Consider the following 27,973-nt stretch of genomic DNA (forward strand, 5'->3'; position numbering starts at 1 on the left):
AGCTCCGCTCACACCGCTCCTCTCCATCACAGGACCGATGTTCTCCCTATAGGAACCAGCTGGTTGGGGGGGGGGACCAGGAGCACAGTGCGAGCCTTGCAGCCCTGCTCCTACAACAGAGCTCCGACAGTGAGATATCGAACGTGCTCAAAATCCTCCTGCAGAAGCTCCAAGCGCAACCCGGCGCCCAGAGAGCGGCATTTACTCTTATTGCATCGGAGAGGGGAAAGCCACCGCATCCCACCCCATGCACACCGCTGGGCGGTAAGCGGGGCACGAGGCGGGGGGGACGCACAGAGAGCAGCGCTCTGCCACGGGTGGGCACGGCAGAACGCAGCGCTGCCTTTAATGCGCCGGGGGCTGAGCTGCGCTCCCCACGCGTGTATTTCTGTACACGGAGGAAGGACGGGGGGGTGGTGTGGGGTGTGCGCAGCAGGTGCCTGCAGCCGAGGCAGGGCAGTTCGGCGTGCAAAGCGTTAAATCCAAGCGTCACATCAGATCGGCCCCGTCCTCCCGCCGCTGGGGTGAACCCTCCGTGGGGTGTCCCGGTTCGGAACGCTCGGAGCCGCCCCCCGGGGCCGCCGCCCCACATCGCCCGGCCGGGCGAAGGAGGAGGAGGAGGAGGAGGGAGGAGGAGAAGGAGGGGTTGGGTTGGCCGGGCCGCCGCCCGCAGCCGCTGACGCCGAGTGATCTGCGGGGAAAAACAGCCGCGCTTCGCTCAGGCGAAAAAAAAAAAAAAAAAAAAAAAAAAGCAAAAAAAAAAAGCAAAAAAAAAAAAAAAAGCAACCAACCCACCGCCTTCCTGTTTGATTTTTTCCTTTTTTTTTTTTTCCCCCCTTTTTTTTCTTTCTTTCTTTTTTTTCTTTCCCCTTTTCTATTTTTTTTTTTTCGTTATCCCCTCCCCCCCCCCTCCCTACCCCCCCGGACAGCTCGCTCACCCTTCCTCTCGGCTCTGCATGACTGTCACAAAGGTAAGGAGCCGCTTTTCCCGCAGCCACCTCTCCCCGCGGATGCTCCCCCAGCTCCCCGCTCCCATTTCGGCTCTCCGGGCCCGGGGGGCAGCGGGGCCCGACCGTTCCCGGCAGCTCCGCTCGGCCCCTGGCGGCGGTGCTGCAGTTTTAACCCTTTGAGGGAGGGAAGGCGGTGGCCGAGGGTGGCTGCGAGCATCCATCCCCCCGACGCGGCCCCGTTAAGCCGCTTTGCTCGGCAGCTGCTGCCCGGATCTCTACAGGTGGCTGCGGGCTTGGGAGGGGGGGGTAGAAAAGGGCTGGGGGGGGGGAGGGGGGTCAGGGAGCGGCTGGAGGGGCGGCGGGCTGCAGGGGGCTCGGAGGTGGTGGAGGGAACCCATCCTGAGCAAAGCTTCCCGGTGCTCAGGGAAGTGTTGCGGGGATTCGGTCCCCAGATCTGCCCCTTAACTGCTGCAGCAGCCCCAGGTGCTTCCCCACATCGCTGCAGAGGAGGAAGGTCTTTCTTTCCTATGATTTCCCTGTGTCCCCGGAGCAGCAGTTGCCACTCAGCCCGTCCCACGGTGGGCTCAGGGAGCTGTGCTGGGTGCTGCTGCTGGGGGTCCGGGCAGCGTCCCACTGCAGTGCTGTGATTTGTGTGTTTGGGACTGGGGCCATGTTGCAGGTCTGGGAGCAAAGGGATCCAGGCTGGAGCCTCAGTGCCGGGGTGGGGGCTCTCAGCCCTGTGCAGCACTACAGCTCTGTTTCTGGGCTCTGCTTCAGGCCCAGACAAAGCTTTGGCCATTGCCACAAAGAGTGGTGCGGTGCTGAGCTAACAAACCTTGCATGGCAAGTGGAAGCAAACGGGGTGGGGGTCACCTACTGAACCCCCATGTGGGATGTATCCAGGGAGAAGACACAGCAGCCGTGTCCTGCTTGCTGTCTGAGTGCCTCCTGTTGGGAGGGGGACGTGGTGGGGGCACGCACACCAGCACAAGAGTGATGGGGACATTGCTCATGACCAAAGAGCCCAAAGCAGCTCCAGGCTGATGCTGGTGAAGAGACAGAGGGGGAGGAAACCCCCCGCCCTGCGTCTCAGTCCTTAACAAATAACTTGTGTTTCACTGCTTTGCTTTTGTTGGGCTGGCACCAGCGTTTGTTGCCGGCCATTGCCATGCGCACCGCGCTGTTGCCGTCCTGCTCTTGCTGCCAGCTGGACAAAGCCAGCAGCACTTGTGGATGCTGGAGGAAAAAAGTGTTCCCAGCTCTTGTGGGTGCTGAGACAAGAACTGATGGGCTGACCGACAAGGCTGAAAGAGCAGGGCTGCGGTTAAGGAGTCGCACATCCAGGCGAGCTGATTAATTAGTCGTGCTCGTTAGCAGATTTTTTATTCATTTATTTCCAAAGTGCAAACAGATTCATTCAGAGAAAAGGCCGGGCTGTAAGGAGAGCATGCTCGGTAGCACAGCGAGGGATGTGCTGGTGGTTTGCAGGGAGCAGAGGTGTATGCTGGGAAGATCCACACCGTGTGCACAATGTGTGCCTTCACCAAAGCACTGTAAAGCTCCAGTGCACTCCATGGGTGTTGTTTCCTGCAGAATGGATGGTCCTGAGGCAGGCAAAGAGCTGTGGAGCTGCTGTGACATCAGTGCCAGGGGCTTTCAGCAGGTCAGGGCACAGACCCAGCACTGCAGTGACAAATGTGACCTGAAGCCACGGCTCATCTCAGGCTGTGTGGATGTAGGAATAGCAAAAAACTCAAACAAACACCCGTGGGAGAGGAGATTGCTGTTTGTGTGCTTTGGGCTGCTTGCAGGGAGCTGCCATCAAGGTGACGTGGGGGACAGCTCCGGATTGTTTAGAGATTGGGAATTGTGTTTGTGTCCCTGTGGGGAGGAGAGCAAAGGGATCCTTTCATCCTCTCCAGTGCAGGTGTCCAATGAGTCCCAGTGCTGTGGGGATTTTCCCTCAGAGCGTTCCTGCAGCAGCTCCTCCCACGCTGGGGCTGCTTCCTAGGAGCTGCTGGGAACAGAAGCAATGGGAAACGTTGGGCAAACTTTGCAATTCATGTCTATGGGAAAATCTGTTTGATGAGCAGGTCCAGGTGCCCAGCGCAGGCAGGGCGATCTTGGAGTCAACCCAGCATGGAGAGGCACAAAAGGCTCTTCTGAGAGTGGGGGTGAGCAGGGGAAAGCGAGGAGGGGGTGAGGCGTGCATTGTCAGGATGTGGAACGAGCTGGTTTCATCCACATCCTGAGCCACCCCCTTCCCTCCCACGGTGAGGAATGTGAGTGCTCTACCCAGGAGAGTTTAGTCAGGTTATAAATAGGATGGAGAACGATGGATTGAAATGCAGGAAGAGCCCACATCTCCTTGCCTGGGGATCTGTCCAAATGCCAGGAATCTTGCATTGAGTTGCACTGTGTTGGTTGCATTGTGTTGCGTTGCACCGTGTTGTGTTGTTGTGTTGTGTTGCATTGTGTTGCACTGCGTTGTGTCGCATTGCATTGTATTGTGCTACATGGTGTTGTGTTGCATTGTGTTGTGTTGTGCTGCATTGCATTGCACTGTGTTGTGTTGTTGTGTTGCATTGCATAGTGTTGTTGCATTGCGTTGCGTTGCGTTGCGTTGCATTGCATTGTGTTGTGTTGCATTGCATTGTGTTGTTTTGCATTGCATTGTGTTGCATTGCATTGCATTGTTGCATTGTGTTGTGTTGTTGTGATGCATTGCATTGTGTTTCATTGCACAGTGTTGCATTGCATTGCATTGCATTGTTGCATTGTGTTGTGTTGTTGTGTTGCATTGCGTTGTGTTGTTGTGTTGCATTGCATTGTGTTTCATTGCACTGCGTTGCCTTGCATGCTGTGCCACGCTCCCTCAGATGAGCTCTGCTTTCTCCAGGCCCTGCAGTAAGAACCATCAACATGAGAAGTGCCACAGGAGTTGGGCAAATTCATCCCTGCTATAGATCAGCAGTCCTAGGTGAAGTCTGGGGCTTGAGTCTGTTGCGTGCAAGCAGACAAACAGTCCCAATCCATTATGCACAAAGGGCTTTTGCTGCAAGTTGGGCACTGCTGGAAAGCTGTGCTCATCTGGAATTGGATAACCCCACACCCTGCATGGCTGGGGCCGGCTTGGTGTGGTGCTCCTTGCTCCTACCCTCTGCCTGAAGCTGTTTCAAAAGGCTGGAATACAATTAACCATGAACACAAATTAACGAGGGCCCGAGGGAGCGTTAATTTGGGAAAGATAGCTTTAAAATGACTGGAGGTTTTTCTAAAGGGCACCGTTTAAATAGGATGCAGTCTGGGAGGTCCTGTGGCATGCATTAGATGTAGTTATCCTATGGTCTCCTCTGGCTTTATTATCTATTAATTGGTATTAGTCATCAAGCTACGCTGCTTAGATAACAGCTTATCCTCTTAGTTCATGAGCAGATGAAGCCAAAACCAAAAACCCGGAGAGGAAATTGCATCCACAATCTGTCGTGATCTAAGATAGTGACTGAGCGATGCAACTGAACATGGTCAACCAGTAATTAACGCAGAGGCCTTAATTGGGAGGCTGGGAGTATGGCAATGCCATCCCTCGTGGTGAGTGGCACTGTCCTCCCTTGTCATTAAGGGCAGTTTTAGTGCCTGGGGCAAATGCTGATCCCATGGCAGAGCTGACGCTGGTTCAATGGATGCAGATTTGATTGCAGGCACGGGGCTGTGCTATGGGCTGTGTTAGAAATGGGCTTTGGGCAGCACAGCTCTACGTTGTCTCTGGAGAAATAGCCAGGAGGTCTTTGCAGACAGTTCACTAAAAGCCACATTTAATGCAGTATTGTCTGAGCTTTGAGAAACAGCACGAGTAACGCTGCCAGCAGTCGTCTCAAAGGGAATAGGGGCTGGGGAGTCCTGGAGGAAACTGGGGGATGTCCTATAACTGTGTTGGAAGGAGGGATGGGATGGCACTGCTCCCAGCCAGTGCCAGGGCACGGGCAACAGTGCTGCATGGAGCACAACGTGCTCCTTTCTGTGTTGTGTTCACTCATCTTCAGTGCTGCTGGGGTTTCTGGGGGCCGGGAGCACATATAAGGGACAGCTTTGAGTCTAAAAATGGCAGCTCCCCATTTCCAGAAGCATGACTCTCATCAAAGGCAACTCCTCTGGCCCATGGCTTTTTAATGAGTTTTAATTGTGATTCAATGCAGCATTAATCTGGGGCTTTGCCGTGGCCTGGCTGCAGCCAGCAGGCTCACTGGGGGCTGTAATTCATACCATGCAGAATGCAACGCGGGGTCACAGCCCCCACCTCCCCCCCCTTCTTCTTCTCATGGAAATTTTATCAAATGATGAATAGTTCGATTCATTATCCTGCAAGCAGAGAGCATGGAGTAGCCGGATCCTGGATTCCTATCTCCCGAGTCAGTGTGCAATTACAGAAATCTGGCAGCAGGCAGAAGCTCCGTGCTGCAGCCAGCTGCTGGAGCCCCCACCAATCTGCATCGCATCGCTCACAGCCTGGAAGGGCCCCAGCGTGCAGCTCGGCTCCCACAGCTCCTTCCCTCCTTTGTTTGTCACCAAGTGGTGGCAGAGCACAGAGCACGGCTGGGACCTGAGGTGGTGCTTGCATTGCGGAAAGCAGAGAGCCCAGATTTGGGTCTCATCCAGGCAGGTGACAAGCACAGCAGAGCCCCTGCTTGGGGACGGGGAGCTGCTCATCATTAGGACATGTGGTCCCTGCCACCACAGCCCCCAGTGTGGGGTTTTCCCCTTGGCATGGGGTGGTTTCTCCCCCCGCCACCCTGCTGTGCCAATCCCCAGGCAAGCTGTCGGCCCGTATGGAGGTGTCTGGCCCCTCCTGCACTGACCTCCAGCTGTCAGCCCCATTAATATTCTTATTTGAGTGAGTGCTGCCAGGGTTTGCTAATGGGCAGGACCTGAAGGCTGGTTCCCAGGTCAAACGGCCATTGGATGGGTTGGAGAACTGGACCCTGGGAGTACAGGATGGGGATGGTCACCGAACACCAGACCTTAGGGCTGCAGGGATGAGGTCCCTTTGCAGCTGTGGGGATGTTTGGATGGAACAGCACTGCTCTGCTCCCTGCACTCCGTGCCTACAAGCACTGCTCCAGGCACACAAAGTATCTCTGGAGGTGCTCCCCAACATCAGCACCCAACAGTGTCCATCTCTTTAGAGCTCCCCAAGCCCACCTTGCTGTGCTCAGGCCGTGTGCAGGGTTGGCAATCTGACAACCATGTGCTTTTACCTCCAGGGTCAATGGGCATCATTTGCTTTGACCTTTTGGTGGGGAACTGCAAGCTGCAGGGTTGCCTCATGCTTTGCAGTGATTGCAAATGGGAAGCTGGGAGGGGACTGTAGGCTGTGGGTGCTGCTATAACTGACATTTCCCTTCCTCCAGGATCGAGGAGTGCCCGTGACCCCCTGAGCCCTGTGCCAGCCCCGGGTGGCAGGAGGTGCCCCACGAGCCCACGGAGCCCAGCAGCTCAGGTGAGGAGCTTTGTGCCCACACCTATGGGGTCGGGGGAGGGGGAAGGGGAGATCAGAGAGGGTGGAAACAGCCAATTTTGGCAGAACGTCTTGCTGATGGAGCAGGATGCAGTGTGTGCTGAGCATCCCTGTGGGCAGAGCCTGATGGATGCCGGCGCCTTTCGGGGGCTGCGCGGCTGCGGATCGATTCCCTGTGAGCAAAGAGCTTTGGCTGCTGCCATCATTGTATTGATTGCAGCGAAATCCAATGCTGCAGCATCGTCTGCTCAATAGCAAAAACGAGAGTGGAGGCTCCAGCAGAGCAAGCAAAAAGCACAGGGTGGGGATGCTGTGAGATCAGCAGTGAGGGCTCCTTGTTTGCCCCAAGCAAGGCAGCTCCATTCTGCTGCTGGGGACGTCCCCCCCATCCCCACACACAAGGCTGGGATTGTCTGGTGTGGGTTGGCAGGGGGGGCTGTGCTGCCTCCCACAGCCCTGCGCTCGCTGGCACTTCCCTGCACGGCCGGGACATTTCTGGAGCATGAAGCATTCAGAAGATAGCGTTTGTTTTTCTTTCTTTCTATTTGTTTTGTTTTGTTTTGGATAAATGTTGCCCCTCTGCTGGGGGAAACTTCTGAAGAAGCAGCTCAGCTGTCCAGGACCACGGTGTGGGGATACAGGGACCTCAGTGCCGTGGGGTCTCTTGGCCTGTGCTGCTCAACCCCCTGCACCCTCCTGCTGTAGCAAAGCCCCATTTGCAGCACAGATAACCTTCTGGGCTCATTCCTCTTACAAAGTTGGGGCTCAGCAAGAAGCCATGAGGGTACTGATGTCAGAGCTCCCAGCAGTTCCCTTTTACCCCAATGCTTTGCCCTCATCCCATAGCATCTTCCCAAGCAGTCTCTCCAACCCGCCCTTCTCTCACCTTCCCACCAATGCATATGACTTTCTAGCTCTCCCTAACCAAAAAGCAGAGAGCTGAGCAAGGGATGGATTTATGGCTCCCTCCCACTGGAGGGTTTCTCTTGGCACATCAGTGGCCCCACTCATTCTCCTTGAATATGGAAGAACTGCTGTAACAGAGGCTCCTGGCTCTGTGTTGGGTGATGTGTGACACGATCTGCTGGCTCTGCTGTGAAATCTGTCCTCATTACATGGAAAGAGCATTTAGTCTCTTTAAATGTCTTAAAAAGCTCTCAGGTTGGGAACGAGCACGCTGTGTTTTCCCCATTGCGCGGAGCTGTGAGCTCAGGGAGAGAAGGGCAAAGTCCCATGGACAGCAGTGACCCGGGGCGCTGCCCTCATCCCCGTCCCTTTGTTCTGCATCAAAACATTTCCGCTGCCTTCGCCGGGTGGGAAGGAGTTGGGAAACAGAGTGGGAGGAAAGCTGTGCTTGTTTACATGAACCATGGATGAGCGTGGGGCTGCTGTTCCTTCCCAGCATGGGGCCCAGAGTGCTTTCTGAGGGGGCACAGCCCCACAGTGATGCTTTGGGGTCTGGGATGTGGGGTGACCCCCTGGGGGTGCCTGGAGGTCTGTAGTAGTGCTGCCATCAGCATGTTTTTGGGTTAGCTCCATCGCATCCTTTGATTGCACACGTGTCCCTTCTCACTGTCCCTCTGCGGTGGCCCTGGGCTCAACCACGTGATGTGGGGACACAGCCCAGCACGGGCAGCTCAGGGGCCTTGGCAGGATGCTGAGCTTGAGCAGGGTGTCACGGGGATGCCAGGATTGTAGCAAATGGATCGATTTCATGGAGCCCCAGGGGGGCTGCGGGCTGGGACCATGTGGGAAGTGCATGGAAAGTGCAGAAGGACGGGTGGGGGCGGAGGGGAAAGCCTTTCCCAGCAGTGTGGAGACCATTCCCATGCAGCCAGTGGTCTCTGGATTGAAGAACTTGTTGACAAGTTGAGCTCGAGGGAAATCCCAGGCACTTCCTTCCAAACTGGAAAAAAAACTCGTCTGGCAGATACTGCTTCAGAAATGTTCATTTTGTGCTTTGCCTAGGCTGTGTTAATGGGATAAATCCTTCATGTCTGTAAGATGAGTCTCCCTGGTCTCTCCTCTGCCTACCCCCAGCACTAATATCATCACAGCATCGCATACAAACAGCATTGCTGCTGGCTCAGGGCACTGCTGGGGAGGCTTTGTGGCCATGCCTGCTGGTGTTGGGGGCACTGGGTGAGGTTGGTCTGGCAGCTATTGAATGCACACCCCTTTCTGTGGCACAACTTTGGAAACAGCATTTTGGGGCAGCTCTGCCATTGCTACCCCCGTTTGCTGGGGTACAGGGATGCAGATGTGCATGAAATTGGATGGTGGTCAGTGCTGTTGTGCACCGGGATGCGATGTAAGTAGAGGTGCTGATGTGCACAGGGATGCTGCCACGCATGGGGATGCTGATGCACATGGAAGTGCATGGCCAGGGCAGAGCAATCCCAGCCATGTGCTGGGATCCCAGCATGGACCGCTCTTCCTGCAGCACCCTCATATCGCCTTTGGGCTTGGTGCCATAACGATGCCAGCCCTGCAGGATGGAGGCAGCCAGGCCACACCAACACTGATACTCCTGCTCTGCAAAACCCCATGATAAAAGCACAGTGCATTTAACACCAATCCCTAATTATTATTATTATTATTATTTTAATGCAACCTTCAGCCACGATGCGCTCTGCAGATGCAGCCTGTGCCCTGAGCTGCTGCTGCTGCTGTGAGCCTGCTTTGTAGCAGTGTGTGCTTCCTCCGGGCCCTGCTCAGTGCACATATTGCAGTGTTTCTTGCAGCCCACAGGTGTTTCCTGGGGCTGGGCTCAGAGCTGAAACCATCTCTGTGCTGGGATCGCTTCGTTCCCTAGAAGAAAGTAGCTAGCAGCGCACACTGCTCCCCCAACACCCCCACATTTGTGGCCACATCACCGGGGATGCTCAGGGCTGGAACCCAAAGTGTGCAGAGCATCCCCTGGGAGCGGAGGGCACTGACCCCCCCGTGTGCTGGGGCAGAGCAGCGGGAGATGCCCACTCTCAGTCCGCCGGGGTGTGCAGGGGTTGTGTGGGGTTTGCTGGTGGAAGCCCCAAACCCCGGGCTGGCGAATTGAATGTTTTTGCTTTCCCTCTCTGCACAGAGATCTTGTCGAGTCAATGAGGGACCTGCACAAGTCTAGCGTGCTGGGGAGCAAGCACGGCAGCCTGGTGAGTGTCCCGCGCGGGGCATTTGGAGAAGGCTGTGACCGAGATGCATCCAAACGGCAGCACAGCGAGGGCAGCCCGGCCCCAGAAGCAGCGGCTCGGAAGGGCCCTTTGCACGAAGATGTGCTCCGTTTGTGCTCCATTCCCGGCACTTCTCCCCGCCGGTGTGCTCGGGGCTGCCTGACATCATGCGCTGCAATGCGCGCTGCTTTCCATGTCGGGATTGTCATGAAAATGAGGAGCGGATGTGGCGAAATGTTAAATCTCGCTGAGCCTCGTTAGCATGAAAGCCATTAATGTGCACAAAAGCCGTTTTCAAGGTTGAATTGAGAAGCATCGGGGAACTGAAGAGATTAAGATCAGCGTTTGTTTAGCTCTAATCTAATGTGCAAGGAACAATAAGCGTTTGATGAGTAACGTAGGCAGAGCCGGGATCTTATCAGCACAGTGCTGTGTAATTCCGAGCTCTTCTGCACAGAGTGGATTCCGACACCACAGATCCTACCTGTGCACGGAGCAGCTCTGGAGGAGCTCAGGTGGATGCAGCTCAGGGCATGGTGTGCCACCATCCCGTCCCACCCACCTCCCTCCTGCTCCTGTGTTTTCCCCTCCAAATGGAAGGAATCCACTGGCTTATCCTAGGGATTGCCAACCTCAATCCATGGCCAGTATGTACACTTTGGGCACAGGGGAAGGGGCTTGGGAAGCCCCTTGGGAAGAGGCTGAGACTTCCTTGACCGTGAGGCTCTGCATCCTGATGCTGATGCACCTGTGGTGAGAGGTGATGGCCTGAAGTTGTGCCAGGGGAGGGTCAGGTTGGATATCAGGGAACATTTCTTCTCTGAAATGGCACAGCTGCCCAGGTTGTGGTGGAGTCACCATCCCTGGAGGGGTTCCAGAACCATGGGGACGTGGCACTGCAGGGCACAGTGGGCATGGTGGGATGGGATGGGGCTGGGGATCTCAGAGGTCTTTCCCAACCTTAATGGTTCCATGCTTCTTTGATTACTTTCCGTGAGAACCTCACGGTGCAGGCAGGCCGAGCAGCACAGAGGACACACAGCTCTTTAAAGGATGACGGCAGGCTTTGCTGTGTGACTGCCCACTGCAGCATTTGAGCTCTTTGCACAAGCTCTGCTCCTCAGCTGCTGTTGCCAAGACTCCCAACGCCTGAAAAGACGCATTTAAAAATAAACCCACGGAGACAAGAGCTGGGCCCTGCTGCTGTTGGTAGGCAAAGGCTGGGGCTGCCAGGAGCTCAGATGGGTGCCCAGGCAGGGGCTGGACCTCGCTCCTTGTTCCCATTACCCAGCGAGCTGTTCCCAGGGTGATGGGCTTTTGTGTGCCGCGCTCCGCCAGCTGACGTGGGGCTGCAGGGGAGCCTGGCACAGCATCTCCAGAAGAGCTTTTCATCCCGGAAAACAGAAAAGCCTGGAAAACAGAAAGGTTCTTTGTGTGTCGTTTTGGTTTATTTTTAATGCAACTGCTGCTGGAGATGCTCCCTGTGCTCCTTGCTCCTGCACAGACTCATCCTTTCCTTGCTCCCAGCTGGCCCACAACACATGGTACAGCACCAGGATAAGCACAGCTCTGTAAAGCCCCAAAGTGTCGACCAGGCAATGTTGTGGGAGAGGAAGCTGCCTGTCCTTTCCCTGCATGCTGCCACTGATGGTTCCTCCATGTCCGTGCCTCCATCCAGCACTGCTGTGTATGGAAAATCCCCCCCTGCCTGACCTACATTTCTGCCGTTCATCTGCTGCACAGATCTGTGCAGTGGGGTGATGGTGGGGTGAGATGCTAATGGCAGCTGTGCCATGGACCTGGGTGTGCTTACCAACTCTCTGTTCCTGGGGATTGGCACAAAAATGATGCACCAACAAGTGCCCCAAACAAGGCAGGGTTTCTCCTAAGGGTGCATCTTCATCGATGTCCTTTTTGCTCACAAAGTGCCACAGGAGCCACCAAAACCTCCCCGAATCTGCTCCAGCCGTGCCTGGTTCCTGCTCTAACTGTTGTTATGAAAGAGGTTTCCTCCTCCCAGAGTGGGATTTTGGGACGTGCTCTTTCCCTCAAGTATTTAAAGAAGTAAAACATTGCCATGATCTGACAAATGCTGGAGCAGAGCAGAGAGATTTCCAACTTTCCATGAGGCCTAAAGCCGATGCGGAGGAGCAGCGTGGTTGGGGATGGGGTTTATTTCACTGCCTCTCTTCAAAGTGCTCCGTAGTGTTTTTCATGGAAGTTCTGCTCAACCTGAAGCGAGGCAGGGGCTCTGCAATGAAAGAAAGCATCAGAGTCCAAGAACAATGCAGAGCTGGAGCAAACCTTGGGAATGGTGGCACGTTGCTCTAATTTGGGAGATGGGTGGAGACAGCTCCAAAAACCCAGCAGCTTTCTTGTAACACCTCCCAGCTATCGAGGTGGAAAAATAAAATGCCCATTCACCTCAGCAGAATGTATAGAATGACTCCAAGAGACAGTTTCCTAAGAATTATGTATCGTTGGGTTACAGCCGCTGTGGGTAACAGCTCCCAGCAGTGTTCCTGGCTCTGCAGAGCTGTGTGCAGGGCCAGGACCTGCTGCAGGGCTCTGGGGATGCTGTGGCTTAGTGCAGGTGATGGCCAGGGCATGCTGCACGTGGCTGCTAAATTTAGTGGGGTTGTCTGGCTCTGAGCATCGGCTGCCTGAAACGGCATCAAGCCAGGGCTGAAAGTCCAGGGGAAGGAAGGAAATGGTATGTTTCAGTGTGAACTTGGGGGGATTTCCCCAGTGCTCACTGCTGCACTGCTGCCAGAGCACCCATGTCCTGTGGGACACGAGGTGCTGTGTGCTCCATCCTGAGCAAAGCTCCCACCACCCCAGGAGGAAGCAGAGGGGCTGTGAGGTTTTTCCAGCGTTTCCTCTTCCTTTGTCTCCATTGAGTTGAAATCCTTTGGGGCAGGGGCTGCTTTCCTCCCCATTGTGCAGACTGTGGGGTTGGAGGTTGTTTTCATCCTGTTGGGGAAATTGGGAAATCGGACTGGTGGGCAACAATCTTCCATAGCAAAATGGTGTTTCTTTTGAAATTGTGTATTTTGTTGGGAATACATCCCTGCTTACAGCCCCTTGGCTGCCATGCTCCCAGCACGAGGTGTGTGACCTAAAGCCTTGGGGGACTCTGTCCTGGTTGGGGGTCACACACTGTGGGGCCACCCATTCATCCTTGTCCCTGCTGCTGCTTCCTCACCCTGGAATGAGCCTGACAGATGGAAAGGGCAATGGGAAAAGGCTCCTTTCTTGGCCAGAAGATCTCTCTGGTTCATTTTTGCAGGAAAATCCTCCTGCATCCCCATGAGGAACGGCTTTGGGCCCCCACTGGGAGCATCTCCATTGACCCAGGCCATTGGAGCACAGCAAAAGATGCTGAGATTTTTATTTTCCGATCCCGAAGGTTCCAATGGCATGAGAACCTCCCACCAGCTGCAATTCCCTGCTGCTCCAGGGTACCCCAAGTCACCGCATCCCCCCTCCATCCACATCCCCAAAGCACAGCAGTGTGGGGACCTCAGCATCACCCCACAGCATGAAGATCTATTGCTATAGCAGGGAAGCCTCGCTGGCTGCCAGAACAATGGATGTGCAGGAAGCGGGGCACTGTGCAGCCCCCAGACATTTCCCGACATTCTGCTGCCGTTTCCGGGCTGTCTGCAGCCCTGGGGCTTCTGGCTGCTGTTTGCAGGAAATACTGAGGGTGAAGGAATGGCGCTGGGGATCTGGCCAGCAAAGCGCTCTCGAGCCGATTGCTTCCTCTCAGGGTGGGATGGAGGCACGCCCGGCTTGGGGTGAAAGAACAAAGAGATGAGAGCAAAGCAAAAATGCTAAAATCCTGAAAGTGGTATCGCTGCTTGGGGCGGGTGGCGTGGGGTGCATCCCTGTGCACCTTGGAGCTCGGGGGTGTGATGCTTCATTTGGCAGCAGCTCGTTGAGCTGAGCTTGATGCAGGAGGATCAGGAGCTCCTCTTTCCACAACCTCCCAAGTGGGGAGATGCGAAAAAAAACAGCTGAGTTGAGCAGAGAGATAGGGAGAAAACGGCCTTTGGGTGGGATTTGTGGTTCTGTTGCAATAGGAATAGAGTGGCATGGAATGGCAGGAATGGGAGAAAAGCCTCACCCAGGGAGCAAGCAGAGAGCTTGAAAGCTATTAAAAGACATTTTGTGTGCTTTTTAAACTTTATATATAAAGATGTTAACTTTAGCTTCAAAATGGGAACTCATCTATTCAGCAAAAGGAAAAGATAAAATGTAGTGGAACTCTTGAAAGAAGCATCCTGGGCTGTGCTGGGTTCCTCCTCGCCTGCCGTGCTCCGACCGCTCGGGCAGATCTGGCACCGATTCACAGCGCTCTGTGAGTCTGCATTTTTTCCCCAGCAGAAACGTTTCCATCCTGAAATAAAAAGTCCATCTGCTCTCACTGTGGGGTAAATCCCCGAGGATCTGCATCCCGTTCCCTTGCAGCACTGCCTCCGATGCTGCGGAGCGCAAACCCAGCCAACCTGTGTGCCCACCTCCCGAGGCTGACTTTGCACAGGTTCAGGGCTGATGCTCAACCCTGGCCACGCATCCTCCAGAGGATGCTCTTGGTGCTGCGGGGCTGGGAAATGCAGCTCCTGGTGTGATGGCTGGGTGCAGGATTCACTGCTGCATCCCTCCTGCTGTTGGCCCTGCGATGCATAGGGCATGCAGGTGGAGATTTACTGCCCCGTGCCCCTAGCCGTGCATTAAGCCTGGTAATGAGCCTGTTGTGTTAGAGATGGAAACACTGCTGCCTATACTTCTAAGCATTCTTCCCTCCTGTTTGGGAGATGCTGCTCCTGCATGCCATGCTCTGGGTTGTCCACAGTACTGTGCTTGGGGGAAGCCCCTGCAGTGGCGGGGATGTTTGTTGGGGTTGCCCCATGCTGAGAACTGCAGGTGACCCAGCATTAAATGTATGCTCACATGCCTTTATCAGTAGCTATGAGAAGGCTGCTCCGAGTGTTCGTATGGAGCTGAAAGCAGCTTTCTTTTTACTTACAAAAAGCAAAGTGGTCGGCAAAAGCGGTATTGCCCTCCCGTCTGTGTGTGCAGCTTGCTGCAGGGAGTGGGGCGAGTGGGGAATGCAAGGGGAGAGCTGTGCAAAAGGAGCAGGGCAGTCAGATGCAGCCCCACAGCTCACTGCTGCTCGCTCACTCTGCGCTCTCTCCTTCTGCACCGATGCATGCTTTCATGTGGTTTGGCCTAATCCATTTCCAAGTCATCGCATTAAAAGCCTTAATTCCTTTGTCATACGCACATGAAGTGGTAGTGCTGTCTCCTCGATGAGAGGTGCATGCTGAAAAGGCGATCGCCCGCAGTTCTGCAGCAGCACAGAGCCTTTCCGTGCCCTTTGGGAGTTGCATCTTGCAGCGGGGACAACCCCAATATTTTTTCGGTGTGCTGTGCTCGCAGTTCTGCCCGGCCACGCTTCAATGAGCAGCGGCCGTGGTGCAGCCAGCACTGCCCAACAGGGGCTGGAGAACAGCAGCACGAGGGGGTTTTGCTGGCGGCAATGCTGACGGCGCTGTTTGCCCCGCAGATGTCATGGCGCCCGCAGTACCGCAGCTCCAAATTCCGCAATGTCTACGGGAAGGTGGCGAGCAGGGAGCACTGCTTCGATGGCATCCCCATCACCAAGAACGTGCACGACAATCACTTCTGCGCCGTCAACGCCCGCTTCCTCGCCATCGTCACCGAGAGTGCCGGCGGCGGCTCCTTCCTCGTCATCCCACTGGAGCAGGTGAGTGCCTTGCTCCTGCTCGGAGCATCCCAGCTGTCCTCCTGCAGCACGTGCCCGGCTCTGATCTCCTTGGTGGGGCTTCTTCTGCGGCAAAGTCAGGATTTATGGTTGCCTTAGGGAGCTGGATTTGTTCTTTAGGAAGAAAATGCAGCATTTGGACTCCATGGTCTTTGTAGATCTCTTCCAACTGAAAATATTCCATTCCATTCTACTCTACTCTACTCTACTCTACCCTACTCTACGCTACCCTACTCTATTCTATTCTATTCTGTTCTATTCTATCCATTCCATTCCATTCCATCCCACTCTACTCTACCCAACTCTACCCTACCCTACTCCACTCTGTTGTATTCTATTCTCTTCACCCCATCCCACTCCATCTCATCTCACTCCAACCCCTCCCCTCCCCTCCCCTCCCCTCCCACGCCACGCCACGCCACGCCACGCCACGCCGTCCCGTCCCATCCCGTCCCATCCCATCCCATCCCATCCCATCCCATCCCATCCCATCCTATCCTATCATTTCCTTTCCCATCCCATCCCATCCTATCCTATCATATCCTACCCCCTCCCATCCCATCCCACCCCCATGGGCTCCACCCCAAAGCTTGGTGCTCTGCGCAGCCAGATAGGGGGAGCACAGCTCTGCACCTGAGTTTTCTGCTGCAAAATCCCCACGCAAGCCCTGCAGACGAGCTCTGCTTCCTCAGCCAGCACAGCCGAGCTGAGCCTGTGTCTGCACAGGTCCTGGCCGTGACTCATCTGCAGCAGCAACCTGACAGCTCCAGAAATGCCATTTTTGACGTCACCTCATTGTTAAGAGCCAGCTAGGGGAGGATGAGGAGGAACAAAAATATGCCAGTACATCAGCACTCCTCCATTCACATTGGCTCTCCATCCTGCCACTGGGGTGAGGGCACACTTCTGTGCTATGGACGCGATCAGAGCACGTACTCCTTCCCCCTGCAGCACCGTGCTTTCTGAAGCTTCCCTCCGCTTCTTGCATGAGTGCCCACACCAATCTACACATCCCCCGTTCATGCAATTTTAAACCCTTGGAAATTCAGCTGATTCCCCAAAACTGCCTTCTGGGAGCACAGTGCAGGATGCGGAGCTGCGGGCAACGGCTGCTTCTCTCCCAGACGTTTCCCCATGTAACATCCACATCTCTCCTTCCTTTTTATTTAATTTCCCGAGTAGCATCAGCTACAGATGGAAGAAATCATAATCAGCATTTTAATTGCGGCACACAGCTTGACTCTTATTAATATTCTGCAAACAAGGAGCTTTGGCGGAGCTGCATCGCTGCCTCCTGCCTGCGCCCCGAGCTCAGAGCACACCCATCCACGCCCCATGTGGCCATCCCAAAACCTGAGCCATAACCCTAATTTGCCAGCAAATTACTCTTCTTTTTTTCACTTTTTTTCTTGGCAAATGGAGCACAATGCCAGGCTGTCACTTGCAACCTGTTCTGAAGGGATGGTTGGCCCATAGAGAAGCCCAGCGCTGCGGCGCACTGCTGCTGCCGGATGGTCCCCATTGGAGCACCCTCGGCTCTCCGTGTCAGATGGCTGCATGCTCCTTTGTACAACCTAATAATTTCATTATTTTTCTTAAATAGGAGCTGATTAGCTCATTAAGAGTAAACTAATTTTCTTTGGAAATCAGCAGCCATCTAATTAATTGGCATCCATATTTAGCTGAACATAATTAAGGTAACCTAGATACTGCGCATCTACTTGGGGTCTGATTTGCTGCCATTTTTCCTTCTTCTTCTTCTTCTTCTTCTTTTTTTTTTTTAATATAAATTTTATTTTTACATTTCTGCCCTCTGTTCTCGCCAGAAATCTTCCCCAGAAAAATGCTCTGCTTTGTGCTGTGAGCACCAATGTGTTTGCATACGCTGGGCCATATGTTCCTCCGCACACCAGAAATTCAGCTCCTTGCAACTGAAAGCCTTTGGGTGTTCAGCAGGAGCCAAACCCTCCTCGTGAGCAAACAATGTGCAGACATTCCCAGGCCTGACCTGGCGCTCAGAGAAGCTGAAGTTGTGGAAGGAAAGAAATCCCATGTATTCTTCTGGGAGCACCTCCCTCTTTCATCCTGGAAGGAGGGCTGTGGATGATGGGCGAGATGGAGCCACAGAGCAGTAGGAAAAATGGGATTTGGGGTTGTATAAAAATCCCAGAAATGCTGGAAGTGACATGTCTACCTTCTTTTCCCTCTCCTTCATCCTCTTCTTTTCCTTCTTCTTCTTTTCTTCCTTCTTTTTTTTCCTTCTTCTTCCTCTATTTCTTTTCCTTCTTTTCCTTCATCTGGTGGATAATGGGCTTAACTGTGCTGTTAGAGCTGAGAGCCTTTTTGCATCTTCTGGGTTTGGAATCAAAGCTCACACAACAGGAGGAGGCTTTGTTTACATTTAGGAAGCCAGAATCCAGGGCTGCTGCTCACTGCTGCTTGCAGTCTGTGCTGCCCCTTTAGCTGTGTCCCCACTGCCCACGGGCATCCATCCCTCGTGCTGAGCTCTGAATGGCCCCATAGCACCCCAGGATGTTTCTGCATTGCCCATAACCCAAACTGTAAGGAAGAGCTCAGTGGGTGGACCGTTCCTGCAGCCCCTGGGAGCAGTCCTGCTGTATCCCACCATCCTGCCCCCCATCCCATTCCCATCCTATCCCCAACCACAGTGACAGCTGTTGAGCGGAGCAGCAGGCAGAGTGCCCAGGGCAGCTGTCTGCCCCCACTCTGCCTTTGTTGGCTTGGGGACCCGATGGCATCTGCTCAGCTGTGTGCCAATGGCATTGCCGTGGGGACAGCCACTCGTGGTGGCCGGGCAGGGAAGGGGTTACTCCACACGAGGATGCTCTGCTTGCTCCTCGGGGCTTTCTGCAGAGAAAATTGCATGAATTTCAGTATTTCTCTTCAATATGAAGCGGTGCCCTGAGGGCTTTTTCTACCTAAAAGCTCAGGACTTGGAACTCTCGTCCAAGTTTGGTTTTCTGTCGATTTTTCCAAACCTGATTTTGGTCTGAAGGAGCCATCTCCTTGTATCCTCGAGACGGGAAAGGAAGGAAGGCAGCAGTCCGGGCTGGTGGCAGCGATGTCCCAGCATTGCCGCACGCAGTGCCCAGAGAGCGGCGGGCGGAGCGGGGCGGGGAGCCGACCTGCACACAACTGCCTGCACCCTCTGCCGGCTGAAACAGAAACCCCGTCCTGGGTGCCCAGCAAACAAGGGTTTGGGTTTGATTTTAGTGCCCGTCGTCCCATCTAACGGTAGCATTGTGTGGGTTTTTGCCTATTTAATTAAATAAGATCGATTCCAGCTGCTGCTTTTATGGCGCAGGTGAACACTGCTGCGGCAAAGCTGTGGCTTTGAACCGGTGCAAAGTGCTGTCAGAGCTCCTGTGTGCCCTAATTTGGCCTTCAGAGCACAGGGCTCTGGGTCTGCTGTGTCTGGAGAAGTAGTTGTTACCCAAAATACAGATTATGGATGTGCTGCAGTGAGGCTGGGCAGGAGATGGACGTTTATAGCCTATAAATGTATTTATATCCAAGGAGGGGGAGTGACTGATATTTCAGCCTTCATCCTGGCAAAAGTGCTAAGCAGCAATGCTGGTTACTTCTTCTGCTCCACTTTGCATGGCTTGGCTGCAAATAAAAGGAGCCGTCAGCCCTGGGTGGTGCTGGGGATGCTGAGCACCTGGTAACTGCAGTGAGAATGGAGGAGGATGGAGGAGGATGGACCTGAGCAGTGCTGGTTCCCATGGCCCTGGCCATGCAGGGACGTGGCTGCTGGTGCACAGGTGCTGGAGGCTGCACAGAGCAGAAGGGAAAGCCTGCAGGCGTCTGTATTTATCCAACTGTTGGACAGAAACATCTCCACGAGTGGCATCCATCCCTCCACGCACATAAGGGAATGGCCTCTGGGGAAACGATCTGAGCAAATGCTCAGCACAATCACTGCCTCTCAGTGCAGTGCCATCACCAGCAGAGCCCAAGCTGCCCAGTGACCAGTTCTCTCCTTGCCCTGATGACCCCCACTGCAGACGTGCTGCCCTGCAGTGCCTGCAGCTCTCTGAGCCCCCAGCTCTGGTGCTGGCAGAGCACTGCTTCCCATGGTTGTTCTGGGTCTCTGCCAAGGATCTGTCCCATTTCTGCCTTGCTTATGCTGTCTCAGGTGGAACTGGTTCCTAATGAAATTCGGGTCAGCTGCGGTCACCTCTGCATGTACTGAAATCAGCCCCAGGTCAGCAAAATTGGTGTGATTTTCTCCTCTCTTCTCAAGGAGGAGAGACCTCCTCTAAAGAAGGCAGCAGCAAACGTATTTACTCTTAATCTCAGCCACTAGAGACTTGTGTGTACTCAAGGATTTCCGAGGAAACCCTGCAAATCCCTGTGGCTCAGGCAGCCCTCCCTGATCCCCCAAAGCTGCATGAGAGCAGAGAAGTGCAGGGGGAGGAGATGGAAAGGAGAAAATTCCCCTTGTCCTGGAGCTGGAAGCAGAGCCTCAACAAGGAGGAAGGATTTTCCCATCAGGATGATCATCCCTGTCCTGGAGCAATGTGACCATTCTGGGGTTGTTTGTCCATCCTGGTGCCATGTGTCCATCCCTCTCAGAGCTCTGTGTGCCCCTGGTCCATCCAAGCCATTCCTGGAAGCAGGAATTGTTTATTGCCCCTTCTCTCTGTGAGCATCACACGAACACTTCTCCACACAAAGCGCTCCTGCCCAGTTGCTGCAGCAGCTGTGCAAGGCTCCTTCCAACCCCTGCTGTGAAAAACACCAAAGTGCTGGAGCCTGGAGGCAGAGCCCGGTATTAAGGAGCTGCTATTTGGGTCACTGAGCTTTGGGCAGTGTGGGATCCATGCAGCCTCGGAGCAGGATTAGGATTCACTGCGGTTTAGCACTGACAAGGTGCCTTCAGGAGAGGCCGCCCAGGAAGCTCTGCCCTGAATCCCTGATTTTATAATTATTGTTCTCTTTTTGTCACTGTTATTGCTGCTTCCACTCCCCCTGAGGCTCCTTCCCCTCTCTGAGGTGCCCTGGGCATGGGAACCGGCCCACTGCTGCTCCATGTATTCAATTGGTCTTAATTAAAACTCCTGACTCCTTGCACAGAAACCATCACCGGCAACCAACCCTGCTCTGTCCTCCTGGAAGCTTAATGTACTCTGACAAAAACCCATCAAATCTACTTTGCAAAGGAAATTACTCAGCTGGTTGCTCAGAATTAAAGGGATTGCATATTAACTAAAAGCTCCGTCCTGGAATTCAGCAGCTGCTGCATGCATCCCTGCTCCAGACACTGCGTTAATCACGTCCTGCAAACAGGGAAATGGGGGGAAGCTGGATAATGTGAGCTGTGAGGGGAGGTGATGTCTGCTGTCGTGCTCCATGTAATAACCCATCAAGCAGCGCTGTGCATCCCATTAATTCCCAGGAGATGGCAGGAGGGAGGGGGCTGCAGGCTCAGTGCTAATGAAGCACTGCCATGGTTGCATCCCCTGTGCTCCACCTCGGCTGCTGGCTCCCAGCATGGAGAGCCCAGGGGGTTCCCTGATGTCTGGTTGGACACCAGACCCCCCCTGAAGTTCTGGTGTGGTGGGCAGTGCCCCATTGCCTGGTTTTGCCACTGAGCACAACAAAACTTTATAATGCATAGCTGAAGCCTTTCCTATGGGTCGCTGCTGTGCGTGCAGTTGTTGGGATGTGGGCAAAGGGAAGCGGAGGGGGACACGGCTGCAACGGCTGCGTGGTGAAGAGCAGCCTGGTGCAACTTCCAGTTGAAATGCTTGTTTTTGTGCCTGCTGAAGTAAGCTGCAGGGCTGGGGTTTGAAGTGCACACGCTTCATTTTCCCTCATGTTTCCCAGTGCCTCATGCAATGGCTTTCTGCACCACCGTGCTGCAAGCAGGCAGTACCACTGGTAGATGGAAAGCAGGCACTGGGCCCTGTGAGCAGCCTTGCTTTGCCTTGCAATGAGCAGGCCGGGTCTTCCTGAGAGCAAATTAATTCAAATAAATCCTCCTGGCAGCAACGGTGCAAGAGGGAGCCGCTGGGCCTGATCCAGCTGCTCAGAGCACTCCTGGCCATGGCCCTGAGCTGTGGGTCCTTAAAATGCAGCATGTTATCCTGCCTGCGCTCCTTTGTTCGTGTTAAATGAAGCCAGGAGCTCGATACTCCGAAAGGTCAGAGCTGGGAGGGCCATGAAATATTTAGTGGCTGTGTCGCGCTGACCTACTTATCCTGCACACTCCGAAGCTCACCACCTCCTCCTGGGTGCCAGGGGTGCAGAAAGGGCCAGAATGGGATCTGGAGGAGGGGCTGTGGGGTCCTGGTGCGGCTGGAGGAGCATTTGATTCTATGATTCTGTGGTTCTTTGGCTTCGTGATTCTATGGCTCTTGGGCTCTATGATTGTTTTTCTCTATGACTCTATGATTCTATGGTTCTATGATTCTTTGGCTCTATGGTTCTATGGTTCTGTGGTTCTTTGGCTCTATGATTCTATGGTTCTATAGTTCTATGGCTCTATGACTCTATGACTATGAGTCTATGGTTCTATGGTTCTACAACTCTGTAGTTCTGTGATTCTATGGTTCTATGGCTCTGTGACTATATGATTCCATGGTTCTATAGCTCTATGACTCTATGGTTCTGTGACTCTATGACTGTGATTCTATGGTTCTATGATTCTATGACTCTATGACTCTGTGATTCTATGGTTCTATGATTCTATGACTCTATGACTCTATGGTTCTATGGTTCTATAGTTCTACGACTCTATGGTTCTATGGTTCTATGACTTTATGATTCTATGGTTTTATGACTTTGACTCTACGACTTCATGGTTCTATGACTGATTCTGGCAGCAGTGCCTGGGGTTTGTAGGACCAACCTGCAATGGGAACCATCATCAGGCTGTACCAAGAGCTGTGTGCTGTTTTCTGCTGCAGCTTCCCTCACCCAGCTGACAAGTATTGACCATTTGAAAGGTCTTGAAGGGTTTCCATCCACGTGAAAGGAGCACATCAACTGGCCTGGGATAGCTGCTGCATTATTGGCATCATTAAGCAAGAGAGTTCATGCTCCTAAAGTCACTGGGGATTTGATAACTGGAATATCATGGGCACGTGGACCTTGGTTGAGATTACTTGCTAAGTTTGGGAGGAAAATACCATCTGTTTCCTGATTCGCCTCATGTTTGATCTGCCCAGGGTTTAGGTTGGTGCCTCTCCAGTCCCAGCAATTTGCCTGTGATTTCAAGTGGTCATACAGAGATTTCTTACCAAACCCCCCCCACTGGTGGTGCAGTAGCTCATGTGGAACAGGCCTGTATTTGCAAAAACCTCTTAGTCTGCAGGGTTCAGCTGAGCCTCCCCGGGGAAAGAGCATCCTGGTGAGCTAGGGGCTGCCTCCTGCTAGGGCTCCAGCCTTAAAAAGACAGAGCTGTTTTACTACGTTTTCTTTCTCAATATACTGTTTTTAATCACAGACAGGCCGGATCGAGCCAAACTACCCCAAAGTCTGCGGCCACCAGGGCAATGTGCTCGACATCAAGTGGAACCCCTTCATTGAGAACATCATCGCCTCATGCTCTGAGGACACCTCGGTGAGTGGTGCACTGCCCTGCTGATGGTGCAGCAAGCGAAGAGTGGGCAATAGGAAAACTGTATGGCAAACTGTGCACATCTGCAGCTTGTGTGCCATCAGTGTAGGGGCCGCTGCTGGTGATCAGCCCCTCTGCTGTCCCCTGAGCCATGTGGCATTGAGTGCTGCTCTTTCTGTGTCCCTGCACAGCTGTGCGCAGTGATGGCTTTTTGCAAGCCCAACAGCAGTGCTATTATTAATCCTTCCTGCTAGCAGAGACCGCAGGGCTGCGGCTGCGCTCGTGTCCTGGTGCATGCAGCAGTGTGAGCCAAGGGCAGCTCTGCCACTGGGGGGACACTGAATCAGGTCATCTGAATCAGCTGACATCTGCCTCCCCCTTATTTGCTGGACGCGCGCAAGTCCATCCCAAAGAGTATAATGGAAAGGAAAAAGGCTCTACAAGGGAGCTGGGCAGAGCGTGGCCCGTTCTGCGCGGCAGAAGCCAGGCTTTGGGGTGACCCAGTTTTTGGCAGCTCACAAAGACACTGCATCTCATTGAATGCTGTCACCCAATGACTCGTCCTCTCCTTCAGCTCCACATATTGGTATTTTTCAATAACTGAGAACTTGTCAAGGGAACTTTTCAATGGGGAAGAAATGCAGATCATGGCCATGAATCATGGGGAGCTGTCTCCCACCTTAGATGATAACTTCTATACGCTGTTAGGGGGGATTGCCCTCCTGCTGGGGACACAACCACCCAATATGTGTCCTGTGCAGGTGCGGATATGGGAAATCCCAGAGGGGGGCCTGAAGAGGAACATGACGGAGGCGGTGCTGGAGCTGTATGGACACAGCCGGCGCGTTGGCTTGGTCGAGTGGCACCCCACCACCAACAACATCCTCTTCAGCGCCGGCTACGACTACAAGGTGAGCCCAGGGAACCACATGCAGGGAGCTCCTGGTGTCCGAAATGCAACCATGCACCATGCCTTGCACCCTCCTGTAGGCGTTGGTTTGGTTTTGCACGAGTGGTGACCCCATAAAGATGGGCTAAGGGCTTTGGAAGTGATGAGCAAGCAGTTTCAGCACCCAGATGAATTTTAGGATGGCCCAAAATGCAGCCTCATCCCCTCCACAGGTCCTCATCTGGAACTTGGACATCGGGGAGCCCGTCAAGATGATCGACTGCCACACAGATGTCATCCTCTGCATGTCCTTCAACACAGATGGCAGCTTGCTGGCCACCTCCTGCAAGGACAAGAAGCTGCGGGTGGTAGAGCCGCGCTCCGGCCGGGTGCTGCAGGTGAGGGATCTGGGAAGGGTCTGCAAATGGGGGCACAGGACAGTTCCCCAGTCACATCACAGCCCTTTGGGTGGGACGCAATAGAAGCTAAGAGCAGGCAGCAATAGGAATGGAGGTGAGAAGGTGGGTGGTTTGGGGGAAGGCAGTGGTTCCCTGGCGGTGCTCATCTCCTGCCCTGTCCTGCAGGAAGCCAGCTGCAAGAACCACCGTGTCAACCGTGTGGTCTTCCTGGGCAGCACGAAGCGGCTGCTCACCACCGGGGTCTCGCGCTGGAACACACGGCAGATCGCGCTCTGGGACCAGGTTGGTGGCTGGGACTCCCTGTCAGGGTACCACAGCAAAAGGTGGCCCCAAAGTGCCCAGATCGGGGGGCTGGGAGAGCCCTGCCCGTGGCAATCCTCACTGGGGATGCCCTGCTCTGCATCCCTGGGTGGGAGCATCTCCAACCTCTGTGACCATGTTGGAAGGTGTTGGGCTTATCCCAGTGCAATACAAATCCTGTGACATCTCCATTGCTGTACAGTTAAAAGCACTTTTTCCTATTGTGCAGGAAGATCTCTCCATGCCCCTCATTGAGGAGGAGATCGATGGGCTCTCAGGGCTGCTCTTCCCTTTCTACGACGCAGACACTCACATGCTGTATTTAGCTGGCAAGGTTTGTGGGCTTGGTGCCGGCACGGCAATGCTGGGAACTGGTGCTGCAAACACCAGAACAAATCCCCTCCAGGATGGGGCCAGGGGATGTTAGCATGATCTGTGCAGCACTAATCTCATTCTTCTCACTCCAGGGTGACGGCAACATTCGGTACTATGAGATTGGCTCAGAGAAGCCCTACCTGAGCTACCTGATGGAGTTTCGCTCCCCAGCCCCGCAGAAAGGACTGGGTAAGGATGGCAGCTCGCCCCGCTGCTGAGCCTCCCTGTGCAGAAGGTCAACAGCAGGAGTGCTTAATGAAATAATGCTGGTAGATGCATCCTGCAAAGCAGACATGGGGGGAGGGGCTGGATGCCATGGGGCAGCCAATGGAGGGTTAACCCAAAGCGTCCCATTTCTGTGTCTCCTTCCGCTGATGCTAAGCCTGGGTCCCTGCCAGGAGCACTCACTTGTTCCTCAATCAAAGCTGCTCATCCCTTTCCCCCTGTCCCTTCAAAAGCCCCACTCTGCCCCACTGGGATGCATTCAGCCACACGTGGATCTTGTAATGATGTGACCCACAGCCTTTCAGGGTCCTGGCTGGCTGGGTCTCAGTGTTTGCAGCACTGGGGGTTGTTACAGGGGGAGTTATTTCACTCACCATTCACAGGGGTGATGCCGAAGCATGGGCTGGATGTGTCTGCCTGTGAGGTCTTCCGCTTCTACAAGCTGGTCACCCTGAAGGGGCTCATCGAGCCCATCTCCATGATTGTGCCAAGGAGGGTGAGTGCCATAGGGGGGGACATCCCATCCAGCAGGTGGGTCTTCTTTGGTCCAGCCTTGGACCTTCCAATGGTAACATTTCCAACACACACAGTTCCCAGTGGGTGGATTTTGACCTGTAGGTAAGATGGGGACATCTTCAGAAGGTGCATTTCTGCACACTTCTGCCCTTGGCTGCTGCTTTTTGCTGCGCGAATGCTCAGCATCCATCAGCCCTCAGTTGAGTGCTGTAGCCCGGAGCAGAGCTCAGGGCCCTTTGGGAACTTTCCAGCTCTGTTATCATCCTGATGGCTGACATTTATTTATTCTGCCTGCTGTAGACCAAATGCATCCTGTGGCCTCCACAGTGCGGCACTGGGCAGGGACAAAGGTGAAAGTCCTGTACAGCCCTGCACAGCCACAGGATTGCTGCCTTGCAGAGCATGAGCTCAGTGCACAGCCCTGGGATGCTTTCCTTCTCATTTGACTCAGCACAGCAAACATCAGTTTGTTGTTTTTCCTGGATGCTGCCACGTGGCTGCATTATTGCACGCTGACGGAGGGAGGGAGCAATTGCAGTGCATGGATGGGATCCTTTATGGAGCTTGGTGCTTTTATTTCCCTGTTCTGCAGTCAGAGACGTACCAAGAGGACATTTACCCCATGACCCCAGGCACGGAGCCGGCCCTCACACCAGACGAGTGGCTGAGTGGGGTGAACAGAGGTAAAGGAATGACCCACAGCCCTGCAGGCATATGTGGCTCAGTCCTGGCTGTGGGGGGAGCCCCAAAAGCAGCCCCCACTCAGCCCCTGCTCTGCCCCCAGACCCCATCCTGATGTCGCTGAAGGAGGGCTACAAGAGAACGTCCAAAATCGTCTTCAAGGCACCAGTGAGGGAGAAGAAGAGCGTGGTGGTGAATGGCATTGACCTGCTGGAGAACGTGCCGCCCCGCACTGAGAACGAGGTGGGGAGCACCGTGCTGTTACCATGGGCCCAGGGTGGTTCTTTGGGTCCTTCTGGGCTGTTCTGGGGGCAAGGTTTGTCTGCAGCCCAACCAGCTGCTGCGTTCTGGCTCTCTGCTCCAAGTCCCAAAACAGTTGTGCGTTCCGTGCAGCCTGGGGCACCCTGCTTTAAACCTGGTGGGTGCACCCAAATGAGCAGCGTGATGCTCCTGATTTTTCTTTTAATTAAATCCTCCTGGAACAACACTAGGAAATGCTGGGGAAACATAGAGGAAGCTGGCTTTCTTGCAGAGTGCATGCACAGGGTAGGGAAATCCAATCCTAGCAAGGAGGAAGTGCGTTGCTGCCGTTGCATTGCAAGAGCAGCAGAGTTGCAAAAGCAACAGGGTTGGAAAACAGAAGGGTTGCAAAGCAGGAGGTTATGCAGCAGCCCTGCTGCAGCTCCGCTCCCATCTCCTTGCAGCTCCTTCGGATGTTCTTCCGGCAGCAGGACGAGATCCGGCGGCTGAAGGACGAGCTCTCGCAGAAAGACATTCGGATCCGCCAGCTACAGCTGGAGCTGAAGAATTTACGCAACAGCCCGAAGAATAATTAACTTCCAGGGACGTTTTATAAATAAACTCTCTTTGTTTATACTCGCTCTTTAATTTTATTGTATCCACTTACACAGAATACAAGCCAGAAGTCAAGTGACCTGCCAAGAGCCCACTGCTAACTGGAAACAAGTCCTCGTTGCCTCGTCTGCACTCAATGCAGCCGTGCTGCAGCTCCAGCACAAAGGGAGCTGAGTGCACTGGCTGCCCTGGAGCTTGCAGGAAGGCACCGTGGCTCCTCGCTATTAATTTTTTTCCTATGCAAAACGTGACAGAGATTCCCTCGGCTGCTAAACTGGACCTGGGTTAGCACAGCACGGGAGCTGCAAATGCTATTTGTGTGCGTGGTCGCACAGCGTTTCCTTTAGAAGAAAGAAAAATATTGAGAGCAGTACAGCTGGATGTCCTAACCAGAGAGGGATTTTTGCTCCTTCCCCTCCACGGAGGGACCTGACCTCCTCCTTTGTCACTGGACAAGTGCGGGTGCCCAGGCAGGGGCATGAGGGCACAGCACACACACGTGTACAATCACAGGTTGTGAATTAGGCCTTTAGCGCACAGAAAGACACCAAATACTGCTAGTTTCTCTCTTTTCACTAAATCAAGTCGCTGAGCTGCCTAGCACTACCTGTGCAATGGTTTCTCCCTGTTAATTTACATTGTGCCCCATACCCGACGCATCCCCATCTTTACGTTCCATGTGCTGTCATTGCCTATTATTTA

General features: G+C 54.0%; 2 protein-coding genes across 5 annotated transcripts in view; one reads left to right on the top strand and one right to left on the bottom strand.

Moving 5' to 3' along the window:
- ITGA11 (integrin subunit alpha 11) overlaps window positions 1-959 on the bottom strand; it is a 49,848-nt gene extending 48,889 nt beyond the window's left edge. Inside the window, exon 1 of the mRNA XM_090149189.1 lies at window positions 939-959. The gene's annotated coding sequence lies outside the window, so the exon portion shown is untranslated. The remainder of the gene's footprint in view (window positions 1-938) is intronic.
- CORO2B (coronin 2B) lies at window positions 70-27,971 on the top strand. 4 transcript variants are annotated; one of them, XM_090149190.1, is made up of 14 exons: window positions 70-264; window positions 930-971; window positions 6,359-6,447; window positions 15,205-15,405; window positions 22,898-23,014; window positions 23,773-23,922; window positions 24,134-24,298; window positions 24,485-24,601; window positions 24,849-24,953; window positions 25,087-25,183; window positions 25,603-25,715; window positions 26,328-26,418; window positions 26,520-26,659; window positions 27,121-27,970. In XM_090149190.1, the coding sequence occupies exons 4-14, from the start codon at window positions 15,205-15,207 to the stop codon at window positions 27,250-27,252; spliced, it is 1,428 nt and encodes a 475-aa protein (XP_090005316.1). In that variant the 5' UTR covers window positions 70-264; window positions 930-971; window positions 6,359-6,447; the 3' UTR covers window positions 27,253-27,970. The 4 variants fall into 4 exon arrangements, with proteins under 4 accessions (XP_090005316.1, XP_090005317.1, XP_031443751.1 ...); XM_031587891.2 differs by lacking the exon at window positions 70-264 and adding an exon at window positions 9,548-9,614 and having other exon boundaries at window positions 825-971; window positions 27,121-27,971; XM_090149191.1 differs by lacking the exon at window positions 930-971.
- Window positions 27,972-27,973: the final 2 nt, after the last annotated feature.

The sequence above is a fragment of the Phasianus colchicus genome, chromosome 12 (assembly GCF_987193195.1).
Source record: "Phasianus colchicus chromosome 12, bPhaCol1.hap1.1, whole genome shotgun sequence".
NCBI classification, from domain to species: domain Eukaryota; kingdom Metazoa; phylum Chordata; class Aves; order Galliformes; family Phasianidae; genus Phasianus; species Phasianus colchicus.

Coding starts and splice junctions, on each gene's coding strand:
- CORO2B (XM_031587891.2), top strand. CDS start 9,564: ATGAGGGACCTGCACAAGTCTAGCGTGCTGGGGAGCAAGCACGGCAGC. Junction 9,615..15,204: donor GGAGCAAGCACGGCAGCCTG/GTGAGTGTCCCG, acceptor TTTGCCCCGCAG/ATGTCATGGCGCCCGCAGTA. Junction 25,184..25,602: donor AGCCCCGCAGAAAGGACTGG/GTAAGGATGGCA, acceptor CACCATTCACAG/GGGTGATGCCGAAGCATGGG.